Source organism: Parasteatoda tepidariorum, chromosome 10, assembly GCF_043381705.1.
Source record: "Parasteatoda tepidariorum isolate YZ-2023 chromosome 10, CAS_Ptep_4.0, whole genome shotgun sequence".
Lineage (NCBI taxonomy): Eukaryota > Metazoa > Arthropoda > Arachnida > Araneae > Theridiidae > Parasteatoda > Parasteatoda tepidariorum.
The window spans coordinates 73,871,783-73,885,282 of record NC_092213.1 but is presented as its reverse complement, the minus strand read 5'-3'; the positions used below and the strand labels follow the sequence as shown (position 1 = coordinate 73,885,282).

The 13,500-nt window shown below is 32.6% G+C and overlaps 1 protein-coding gene across 2 annotated transcripts in view; it reads right to left on the bottom strand.

The window, feature by feature from the left end:
* Window positions 1-13,500, bottom strand: part of LOC107445248 (calsyntenin-1) — a 229,905-nt gene that overhangs the window by 64,713 nt on the left and 151,692 nt on the right. For both annotated transcript variants that reach the window (XM_071186415.1, XM_071186417.1), the window contains exons 3-4: window positions 11,067-11,250; window positions 9,250-9,458 (exon numbers count right to left, since the gene is read on the bottom strand). In XM_071186415.1, coding sequence (XP_071042516.1) covers window positions 9,250-9,458; window positions 11,067-11,250 — 393 coding nt within the window. The remainder of the gene's footprint in view (window positions 1-9,249; window positions 9,459-11,066; window positions 11,251-13,500) is intronic.

Here is a 13,500-nt window from a genome sequence, read left to right as displayed (position 1 = left end):
TACTTTTCAAGAAGGCGAAAATTTCAAATCAAAAATTCGGAGGAGGAAAATAAAGAAAAAGAGAGAGAAATTGTTTTCGGTTCGGCGTTTAGAGTTCCAGACGTATAAAATTTTGGCGTGAAAACTTAATCCTGTTGAATAAGATTAGGAAGGGAAAAAAATTTTGACTTTAAAAAAAAGGGGGAAATAAATAAAAAATTAAAATAAGCAGAATTAGAAAAACAAACGTAGATAAGGGAAAAGTTGTATTTAAATAAATTGAAAATAAAAAGAGGATTTTTTTTCCCTTTTCTGATGTTTATCTTTCCATCAAAGGGAATAATGTTTTGATAAGACGGCATGAACAGAATTGTCAAAAACAGAAGGTAGAAGTCTCATAACTAGAGGAAAAAAAATGCTTTTAAAAATAGCAAATAATGTCCTTTAAAATATCAAAAAATGTCCTTAAAAATCTTTTGCAACTTAACAAAAATTTCAATCAAAAAAGTCGATCAAAAAAAAAAAAAAAACAGAGATATCACCGCGTCAAAAAATGAAATAAATGAAACGAATTACGAGGACCGATACCGTAGACTCTCGGTGCATACGCAGGTTAATCGAAGTGGTCACCCATCCGCTTACTGACCGTAGGCAGTGATGCTTGACTTTGGAGTTCTACTGGGACTCGTGTCTTCACGATCGGTCGCCTGCGAGACTGGCCGCGATATTGAGCACGTTGAACAGTAATTACTGTCGTCATATCAATTACGACAAATTATTAAAATTATACAAATTAATTAAAAATTAATGCAATCTAATTGTAGTAAAATAAAAAATAAGAGGCAAATGTGTCACAATGTTTATATCTTCTTTGTTAGAAGCGGCGCGCCGTAAGATCTAAAGACCAGATGGAGATGAACTAGTATCTCAACATAGTCTTGATTTAAATGGGAATTCGGCATCTTTAAGATATTTTACTGCGCGGTGTGGATTCATTTTATAAATAAAGATTTCATCGCTATTCAACGGAACTTGATATATACGCGAAGAGCTAAGTTAAGTAGGTGAAAGAGAAATTTAGTGTTCTCAGAAACCAGATAAGCTTATCTCCAGATAAGATATAATTCTTTTTAAGTTTAGTCTCATAAGATCCTTTTAATTTTATCAAGCTAGTATTTTAGATATTACAAATATATTTACAAAACGAAATTTTAAAATTTTCTTAACATTACCAAAATAAACAAAACGGAGCTTGTTCCAAAATTAAATTATGACGTAGTAGGTAAACTTTCGGTGGACGGTTTTCTTCCACGAATTTGCATTACCCTGCTACATTGGCAGTAAATAAGTATGCTAATGGTTTAATTTGAAGTGAATATTTACACTACTGCTACTGAATTTGATTTTTAGATTAAAGAATTAATTGAAAGAAAGGAGAGGAAAAAAATACCACAGAATTTAATCAGCGAGTAGAAAAAGAGAGAAAAAGTAATTGCGATAACGAAATTCCGTGATGGCAATTAATTATTTTTTTCTCCTCTTACACAAAAAACGGAAAAACAGGAAAGAACGCAAGTCACGTGAAAATTAATTTCCGCCGATAGTTTTTTTTCCCTACCCTCCCGAGAGGAAAAGGCGAGAAGAAATTTTTTTTTTCTGTTTAATTCAAAAGGTTTCTCAAAAAAAAAAATTTTTTTTATCACCTCTTCTCCCACAAGTTTAGAGTAATAATGAATGCAAAATTAAAAATGCGTTCAGGTAGACATTACCACGAACATTAATTCGCATTTCATTTAGGTAAACCTATTTTCACACTTTCGTTTTTAATAAGTATAAAAACAGTACTATTAGAATAATAATGAATAAACGAATTAAATTTATGCTAAAAAGTTATAAATAACTTTAAATAGAAACTAATTAAAGATTTTTATATTTTTCTAAAAAATAAATTAAAACCTCTTTTAGAATAATTAGAAAACGAAAGTAGTTTTTTAAAAACATTATCCCTATTATTTTTAAATTCAAAACATTGCTGTATTTACTATTATACGCACACTAATTATTAGCTTATATGAGGAAAGAAAAATTTCGATTTTTTTTAAACCGTTAAATATTAACAGAATATATACATTTTTTTTTTAATTTATATTTTATTCAGTTATTTATTTATTTATTTTTTGCAGCCTGCGTATATTTACTGTTGAGCATTATTCGGTGAAATAAACAATATAAGCACCATGGTACACCCAGTCGATGTACCATTTCTTATAATCAGGTGATGCCGCCCCGCGATGGCTCAGGGGATAGAGCGTTCGCCTTCCACTGAGGCGAACCGGGTTCGATCCCCAGTCGATACGAATTCCGCATCCGACCACAGTGCTAACGTGAAATATCCTCAGTGGTAGACGAATCATGGGTTAGAGACCTCTTGCCGTCAGGCTAACCGTGGGAGGTTGTCGTGGTCTTCCTCTCCATGTAACGCAAATGAGGGTTAGCTCCATCAAAAAGTCCTCCACGAAGGCAAAATTTCTCCAAATACTCGATCCAGGAGTTCCCTTGTCTTCTGGATTGGGTTCAAAATTACAAGGTTACGGAGTTGAACATAAGTAGTCGTAAACCCATAAAATTGGGTTTACGATTGTTATAAAATAAAATATAAAAAATCAGGTGATTCATGGTAAAATCAATCAAAACAATAATGGTCAGAATAATTTTTGACAGAATTTTGTTTCGAAATTTAAATTCATCGTTGCGTAATACTACAGACACACCCTTACACTGGCAGTTAAATAGAAAAACTAAAATAAATGAAGGAATCACTCTATTCGCCATCTGGCGAAGTCATCTTTCACGTATAGCATTTTGGCAATGGACAACTAGTCAAATTTATATTTTGTGACGCAGTTAAGGTAACTGCTAAGTGAGCTTAAAACCAAAACGTAAATATTTTCCTCATCTTTGGTATAGTTTGTCTACCTTAAGAACTCCGCCACAAAGTCTGAGACTGTCTGCTGCTATGGAAACAAGAACAGTGCATTTCAGGGAGGGTAGCTTCTCTTCACTCTAGGGCTAGCGCGAAGAAAAATAATCGCTTTTCTCGCCGACTCGAGTCAAAATCTGTCCTAAACAGTAACCGCACACCCCTACTTGAAATAGTTATACCTCGTTACCATAGTCACCGCCACGGGTTCTGACGAATTCAAACGTAGAGGAGTTCTTACTTTACTTGCGATCAACGTATTTAATGAGGTAAACATAAACATTCAAACGGAAACAGTTGAGAGGCTTCACTCCGTTCACGCTGTGTATTGGGTACACAGAGGAGACTGGAATGGGCGGCTTGATTCTGACCATAGTAAATTAAAGCGCAAAAGTTTCAGAACAACTTAAATGGGCGGCAAGTTATAAGCTAAGCTTAATAGACTTGTTTAAGATGATTATTAAATTAAGCAAGATTATCATTATTTAATTATTAATTAAATCCGTGACCGTGAATAATTGTGAACGTGTCGAATTGCCGGTGCGCTGCAATATGCGGAAGAGGAATGGTTAAATGCCCGTGGAGAATTGGGAACGCGTCGAATTGCCCTCATTTCATATAATGAGAAAGAACTGCCAGTGTGCCGCAATTTGCGGAGGAATGGTTGAGTGCCCGTGAAGAATTGTGAACGCGTCGAATTGCCCTAATTTAATATAATGAGAAAGAACTGCCACTGTGCCGCAATATGCGGGGAATGGTTGAGTGCCCGTGAAGAATTGTGAACGCGACGAATTGCCCTCATTTCATATAATGAGAAAGAACTGCCGGTGCGCCGCAATTTGCGGAGGAATGGTTGAGTCCCCGTGAAGAATTGTTAACGCGTCGAATTGCCCTCATTTCATATAATGAGAAAGAACTGCCGGTGTGCCGCAATATGCGGGGGAATGGTTGAGTGCCCGTGGAGAATTGTGAACGCGTCGAATTGCCCTCATTTCATATAATGAGAAAGAACTGCCGGTGCGACGCAATTTGCGGAGGAATGGTTGAGTGCCCGTGAAGAATTGTGAACGCGTCGAATTGCCCTCATTTTATATGAGAAAGAACTGCCGGTGCGCCGCAATATGTGAAGGAATGATTGTTGGGTTGTATTACGTGAATCAAGTGATTTCTTTATTGTATTATGCAAATGGAATTGACGGGTTTTAAGTTAGGAACTCTCATTTTACCTTTTGGTTTTTTTACATTTTAGCTCAAAGATGGCGCTATAATCGCAAAATGAAAATGGGGTACAAATTACTCAAAATGAGATATCTCGAGAAATATATTTCAGATCAATAAAATAAAAATGGATGCGTTAAATATAAAAAAGGAAAAAAAACTATCTATAACAATATAGTGAAACAAAGAGATATAAATAAGAGCGTTGGTCCCACATTCCAAAAACTTCCCAAGCAAAAGAATCGCGATTCAAAGGCAGACCACATATGAGAAAAAAAATCGGGATATAAAAAAAAGAAGAAAAATCCACCATTTCTCGTTCTGAAGTCTTCCAAGTTATTCCGTTTTTATTCGACTCCCTATCCTTCAATCTCCAATAGATTCGATCTTAGGATAGGCCCTTGGGAATTAACCATTCTTTGGGAAACGAAAAAAAAAAGAAAGAAAAAAAGAATCTTTAATTCCACAAAAGAAAAAAAAAAGAAAAAACACAATAAAAAAAAATCATTTCTTTGTGGCAGATTTTCCTTCAACCCGATATATATATATACTTTTTTTTCTCCCAAAGCTATTAGCAAAGGTCGGGCAGTTTCTTGAGTTTACCCCTATCCCTCCTTCAAGTTCAGTTGCCCAGCAGGAAAGGATTAGAAGGGTCTAATGGGGAAGTCGATGTTCTAGAATAGACATCCAATAACGCTTTTGTATTGGAAAGAATGATGGGGTAATATTGGAAAAAAGGTAAATGAAACCTAACACAATAGGGAACACAACATATCTCCTTCAGTTTTATTAAAAGGAAGAAGGATGGAAGCAACCGTTTTTTCCCATTTGGGAGTCTAATCAAGTGGATACTCTCCCCTGGTGAGGTTTTATTGAGGGCAAAATATTGCGTAGATAAAGATTAATATTTACTGCAAACTTTGGAAAAACCGAGAAGCTATTTGTTCGAAATAAGGGATTCCTAGCCAACCTAAGTCGCTGCGTCTTTTGAAGTAGGTCACTAAAGCTAAAATAAAAATTATATTCAATCATCAGTTCCTTAAATAAAAATAAACATTTCGTAAGTTACAAAAATTACAATACATAATGTCCAATAGGAAAATGTAGGTTTAGTTTCGAAATATTATTAATATTTAGTTTATTAATACTATTATTTTTTTATTTTATTAAATCTCTTATTATTTATTCCTTATAATTTGGTTTTTGTCCTCTTAGTCCCTTTATTACTTCATCATATCGTTATTTAGAGTTCAATTATATTATCAATCAGTCTTTTAGTCCTGTCGGCCTAAAACCAACACGCTTGTTAATTTAGTAAATAACGACGGACCACCAGCTGCACTTTTTGTTTTTTATTAATAACAACAACATTACGTATAAACAACAACAACAGCTGGAGATATTGTGGATTTCGAAAGGGTTTAAGAGATATTTATCCACATCTAATGTTTATCGAGTCTCATAGGAGAAGTGATGATTTAATCTCGTCCCGCTAGGGAATGGCGCGCATGCGCCAACAAGTCCTATTATTATTTAATTAATTAATCCAATCATTTAGTGTATTAATTTTTCTATGATTGTATTGTTTTGTCCAATATATATATATAATCGCTCGACCTATTTGATAAACCAATTACAATTACTAAGATTTCCGTCTTTCCCTAAATTTAAACATTTTACGGATTTACTTTGCAAGATTTTCCCTAACATATAATCGAGAAGCACAACTTTTCGCGCAAACTTTCATGACTGCTCTCTGTCTAATAATTAATAAATAAATTTTGTACCCTCCTTCCCTGCCTAAGACCTGTTTTAATCCCTTCCACTCGGCAACGACGTTATATATATATATATAACGTCGCCACTTGACACCAAGGGGCCAATATTGGAATGCCTAGATTTTTTAATATTGGTCCTAGAATGGCCTATATTACCTGAGTAATGACTATAAAATATGGGGTAAATTATATGTAGGGCTAATACTGGTTGTAAAGCGGCTCTAAAATATTGGGAGAATCGGACAATTCTAGATGTCAATATTGGAAATAAATATATATAGTCCAATCATGTGATGATTTTTTAAAGTGCTGCCAGATAAAATAAAATAAAAACTATTACTAAAAGTGTTCAATTTGACTACCATGGTATTTTCACTGAAGGCAACAAAAACGTATCAAAATATTCCTAACACTAACAAGTGTAAAAAAAAACGTTAAATCTGGTTTACTTTGCGTTGATAATCACAAACATTCCCCCTACATTTATTCAATGTAGTAAACGTTATGAAATTCTCTCAACATAAAGAATAAAAAGCACGTTATGTTCTTGATCAAAGATTCCATGCGAAGCAAAAGAAACGTCAGCCGCATTTATGATTTAGACCTCGACTCCGTAGGATATGATGTAAACAAAACAGATGTTCTCACTGGCAATATTTTCCCAACAATACATAAATATTAGAAGAAACTTGGCTACCGGATTCAGCAAGGGCAAAAAAGATAGGACGGCAGCGTTCTATTTTAATGTCAGCAGTGAGCAAAGCTTAAATCCCTCACATCTGTTTCGTGACAGTTGACATCGTCTGTTAACGTTCAAGCATCAAGTTGTGGATGCAAAAATACACATAAAAAAAAAGGAATAGATATTTTGCAGACGATGTAACGCCCTTGCGCGTCTTGCTATTTCCTTATTCAGATGGGAAAAAATATATATATTTCTTTTCAGTCTAGCTGCGATCAAAAAAGGAGATCTAAGTATCGAATTGTATATTTTTCCAACCTGTATGTTGTATAAACAAGGGATGTGTGAAGAAAACATGTCTGTGTGAATAATTTACAATGAACATGAATTAAATCTTGAGCGAGTGGGTGTCGGTTGCATTGATAATATATTTTCTGTGATATATTTATTCTATACTATATGAGAGATTAAGTTATAAATAAGGCCCGGATTTTGATGACATTTTCATTTTTTTGCATTTTTGGACATTTTTTGTCTTTTAGAGCAGTTTTTTTAGATTTATAGGGCATTTTTCTTTAAATTTTGGGGCGTATTTTGCATTTTAATGCATTTTTTTAAAGTTTTTTGTTAATTTTTTCCAATTTTTATTATTTTTTATCAATTTTCATTATTGCACTGGCTTCCAAACAATGAAGAAAATCTACAGAATATTAACAGGTGAAGCAAAATCTTTTCAAATTGAAGAAGAATTGTTAGTAAGTGAGACCGTCTTTTTCCAGTACGCACCTATAACATCATTAGACGTTGAAAGAAGCTTCTGCAGGAATGAAAATTTACTTTCAGACAAGAGACGCTCGTTTACATTTCAAATTATCAAAAAACATTTAATAATCCAATGTAATTCTGATATTTAGTAATATTATGAGAAGGAAATTGTTATATCCATTAAAGTTTCTATACAAAATAAAAATATTTTGGTGTCAATATATTTTCCTTTTTTGTTATTTTAGGATATAAAACAAATTTTTCAAACTTTAATGAACGTAGAACATGTATTGCATTGCGTTATATTTTTTAAATGACTCATAATAATTTTAAAGAGCAAAACATTTCTTTAATTCAATAATTTAACTTTATTTAAGGCATTTTTTGCGCAATTTTTGGATTTTTAAGGGCATTTTTCGCCCTTTTTAAGGGCATTTTTTGCGTTTTTCAAGGGCATTAGTTGAGATTTTTTAGGTCATCAAAATCCGGGCTCTAGTTATAAATAACTTATGAATATAATAAAACAAGAATTAATAGGAGAAGTTGAATTTACATCTTAAAATGCTAGTAGGATGCTAATATATATATAAAAAAATGTTTTATTTGAGTTATAAATAATTTTCACATTGAAAATATGCTGAAGAAATACACCATTACGTGTAAATTAAGTTTGAATTTATAACCTAAATGTGAACATCTCAAATTGTGAAAAAGACTCTCTCTCTTTTCAAGGCTTAATTTTTTAAAACAATGGTATTATGGAACTTCAAATATAGTTATATGTTTAGGAAAATATTTGAAACAAAAAATTGTTAAGCAAAGAGTATTTTTCACAAACTAATTTTAATAATAAATAATAATAAAAATAAATTTTACGTGTTGCAACAGCATTTTTTTACAAGAAGATCACGAAGCAGATAGATATTAGATAACAGACAAATAGATATTAGACTTACTTTGAACCTCTTTGACTACTTATTGCTACGTTCAGTTTTAAAAGTGGTTATTTTTCAAGGTTGTTACAAAATTGCCAAAAATTGCATTATTCCCTGGCTTTTTTCCTTCCAAAATCAAATTTCTTTACAATTCGAGATTTTTCTAACCCAATCGGAAACTTCATTAATAATTGGCATTGATAAATTTCGTTTGGGTAACGAAACTATTGACCAATATAAATCGATTACATTGGAAAAATATCGTGGTCCTTTTACGCTATATCAGGACATTAAAATTTCGACAATGTCTAACAGTAGCAGTAGGAAACCGATTATCCGGAATCATCGGGACCATCGTTATTCCGGATAACTGATTTTTCCGGTTTTCTGAATCGCTACAAAAAGTCGTTTTTTTTTTATCGTTAACCCAACTTAAAAAAAAAATATTTGGAAATAATCTTGAAAAAACGAAGTAATACACTAATAATTATTTACAAAATGATGCTAGGGTAAACATCTTTCAAAAAAGAAAGAAAAATCCTAAAATCTTACGAGGAAAAAAAAAATTTTTTTTTAAAAATAGGGGGGAAAATTTATCGAATTTCGTTCCGGTTTTTTGGTTTTCCGGTTTTCTGATTTCCGGATAACGGGTTCTGTACTATATTTAAAAAGGGATCAGAAAGCTAATTTAGTGATAGAGTAGATAAATCAGAATCACCACGATGATTCCGATAAAGTTAACAAATTCGTGCAAAAACTTTTCTTGTTTCTTTTTCAATATTTTTTTATGTTCCATCGAAAGTTGGGGGGGGGGAGAGATTTGAGTTGAAATCTTCTTCATTCGAAATCTGAGACAGAATTTTTTTTTTTTTTTTTCCTCCCTAAAAATCTAAAAATTTATTGAAGACTCACCTTCTTGGTCGATAGTGAAAGGTTGATCTCGAGAGAGGATTTCGTATTTGCAGATGTCGCTGAATTTTGCAGAACAATCGTTGTCATCGGCTTCGACTTGCACAATTTTGTCGTATAGTCTGTCCTCGTCGGCTTCAGCGCTGTACGTCTCTTGGACGAACTCAGGCGCGTATTCATTCATGTCTTCCACTGTGAGGTGAACGGTAACACTGAAACAAGAAAAAGAAAAAAAAAGAATTGAGAGGGTTCCGAGAACAGTTGGAGTACCCATTTTTTTCTTTTGCATCAGCAGCCGATTGATACTGATAAAAATGAGAATCAGTTACTGATAAATATTGATTCAATAAAATATCAGTTACTAACTAATACTGATACTACTGAGTATCAGTTACTAACTCAAACTGATACAACTAAGTATTAGTCATTAATACTAATACAACTGAGTATTCGTCACTAATACTGTTACAACTGAGTATCAGTTACTAACTAAAAGAACTGAGAATCAGTTACTGCCTAATACAACTGAGTATCAGTTACTAACTAATACAACCGAGTATCAGTTACTAACTGATACTACGAAGTATCAGTTACTAACTAAAACTGATACAACTGAGTATTAGTTATTAATACTGATATAACTGAGTATTAGGGGCCGTTCAAAAAGTAAGTACATCCCGAAGGGGGGGGAGGGGATTTGCTATTCTGTACGGTTTTGTATAATGGGGAGGGAGGAGGTATTATACAAAGTACATACATTATAGGCATACACCAAATTTAAATTTGACTTCTTCCTACTCACGCCTTAAATAAATATTTAAATTTATTTAAAACATAATTATTTTAATTTTTATGACTAATAAAATGTACGTACTCTAAGGGGGGGGAGTAAGACCTTATGTACGGTAATGTACCAAAGGGGGGAGGGGGTTAAAATTTCTCCATTTTTGTGTACGTACTTTTTGAACGGCCCCTAGTCACTAATACTGATGCAACTGAGTATCAGTTACAAATACTGATACAACAGAGAATCAGTTACTAACTAATACTGATAAAACAGAGTATCAGTTACTAACTATTACAACTGAGTATCAGTTACTAACTAATACAACTGAGTATCAGTTACTAACTAATACTGATGCAAGTGCATATCAGTTACTGGTACAATTGAGTATCAATTATAAAAACCCGATAATTTTAGTATGATTATCAGTCTTAATCATATCAATCTTAAATTATAAAGGGGATGAAATATTACAAGGTAAAAATTCTAATGTTTTTCTGACAAAATTTTCGGTATTTAATTTGAATCAATTACAAAATCACAAATGTTTTGTTAAAAAAACACATTTAACATCGCTAGATTCACCTTAGATTCACGGACTGCCCTATATTTATATAAATAAGGCAAAGCTTTCATTCGCTTACAGACTTATCACTAATTGTCCCCCTTAAGTTAGATAGCTAAAATTTTGACCATAAGTTCTATATGAGATAAATAGGATAACTAAAAAAGTTTTATTTCGATAATTTACAGTTTACATAGGAGTAATTAGCCGAATTAACAGTATACTAAATAACACGATTTTACCAAGGCAGTAGTTATTTCAAGCGATATTAGTCCACGCGAATGATTGTGGCAACATTTGATAATTATTTAGCGCCAATCGCCGCTATATCGCCATGTTAACGTGAACCCTTATGTTAAGTTTTAAGTATCAATTTATCATTCGAATAGGTAGAATAATATTGAGCTTGTTTTTTAAAGAGAAAAAACGGGAAAAAATTAGAATAACTGGATGTACATATTTTTTACTTACTTCTCAGACATGAGGCCATCACACCCAACGGCAGCAATGTCAAATTTATAAGCTTTTCTTTTTTCACAATTTAGCGCTTTCTTGGCGACTAACTTGGCTTCACCCTTCGCCTTGTCCACAACCTGAACCATGAAAGGTATTTCACCATGGTGTTTATTTGTAATTGTGAAACTGCATACTTCACCTGAAAAAAAATTAATAAAATAGAAGCGTTAGAAAAAATAAACATTCTCGTCTGCACTGAATAAATAATAAAGTTGATGAAAATATGATTCACTGTCCCTTTAATGTTTTAAAAATACAGCCAGTGGCTACAGCATCGTATCAAAAATTAAAAAGAGGTAATCAATTTTTTTAAAGATACCAAAATATTTTATGTTGTTTTAGAACTAAATATAATCACTTAAATATCACCTTAAAATCGAGGAAGGCTACAATTTTACAACTTTTTTATTTAATTGCTTAAGAGAACGCTACAGCCTATTGTACAGCTGAATATATTATGTGAAACTATGAAAAGCCACAAAAAGGGAAGAAAGTGATAACAAAATAAGGAGGATTACGTGCGCAGTCAATCTTGATTTTTGTGAACACTTTAAGAAATTATTTATAGTTTTTTGTATTCACCCTTAAAATCAATAAAAAAAAATTTAATTTTTGCATATTTTTAAAACCCAAACTATGCAGCAATGTTGTAACTTATTAATAATTTTAAAAAATTGATAGCAAACGGTTTAATTCAAAAAATGTTCCTTTCCTTCACCAGGCTTGCCACTCAAATCTGAAAAAAAAAATTCCCTGTGTTTTCCCTGTACATATTATACACAATATTTTAACAGGAAAACCACAATCACAGTGCTCTTATATGAGCCGTATTGGGCAAACTATACTAGTTATAATTGCTGAAAAAACTTAGAGAAAAAAGGAACAACTGAACATACATAAAACAAATAATGCTATAGTAAATTAAATAGTATAATACAGCTTAAATATCATCTCTAAATATCCCATAGACTGCACTTTAAATTGTTACCATTTCTTAAAAGACGAAAATAAGAAACAAAATTCCCTGCATTTTTCCAGTTTCTAAAGAAAAACTCATAATTCCCTGCATTTTTCCTGTTCTCCCTGTGGAGTGGCAACCCTGCACATTGATAGTTTGCGCCATTTTTAAAATCTGTTCAAATGGAGCTAACTTAAAATGGACAAAACTTTAACCTAACAGTAGTCAACAATAAATATCAACAAATTCACATTAGTTTTTAGAATAGCAGTTATTTGCTAAAAAACGATGCTTCACGACCTACAGAGTATTGCCTTAATTAAGTATTTTTTTTAGCAACTATAAAGCTTTTGCAACAGGGCGACATAAAATCGCACGACATTAAATAGAACAAACTAACTGTCTTTAAACGATTCGGAAGACCATATGCATAGTTTGCCATTCCAACACACAGCTATTCAGAGAAAAACAAACAGAAATAGTTAAATGATGTCACGAAATGCATATTGTTTCTCGTCTTAATCCTTAAAATCAATCAAAAAGTCTAAATTTTTGAATATTTTTTTGAGAAAACTGTGCAGTGTTGAAGTAACATGTTTAAATATTAAAGAAATTTGATCACAAACGCTGTTCATTAGAGAAAGAAAAATTGTGACTTTTTTTTTATGTTGACATTCTGCACCATTTTTAAAATCAGCGTAATGGCGTTACCTAGAGATGGGCAAAATTTTAACCTTTTAGTAACGAATAACTATACGAAATCACAACGGAGAAGAATAAAATTTGATCACAAAAATAAAATAAAAATTGCTTTTCTTTATGTTGACGTTTTGCGCCATTTTCAAAATCAGCATTATGAGGCTGCCTAGAGATGGGCAAAATTTTAAATTTATAGTCACGAATAACTATTACGAAATCACAACAAAGAAGAAGAGAATTTGATCACAAACGCTGTTCACTAGAGGGGGGGGGAACGGTGGCTTTTCTTTATGTTGACGTTTTGCGCCATTTTCACAATCAGTATAACGAGGCTGCCGAGAGATGGCCAAAATTTTAACCTTATGGTCACGAATAACTATTACGAAATAACAACAGAGAAGAAGAGAATTTGATCACAAACGCTGTTCACTAGAGGGGGGGGGAAACGGTGGCTTTTCTTTATGTTGACGTTTTGCGCCATTTTCAAAATCTGCACAATGGCGCAGTGTAGAAATTGACAAAACTTTAGCCTTATAGTAAAGAATAACTCTTACGAAATCACAACNCGCAGTGTAGAAATTGACAAAACTTTAGCCTTATAGTAAAGAATAACTCTTACGAAATCACAACAGAGAAGATTAGTATTCATTCGCTAAAAAACGATATTTCACAAACTTCAAAGAATAGCTTCAATTGAGTATTTTAAAGTAACCAAATAACTTTTGTAGCAGA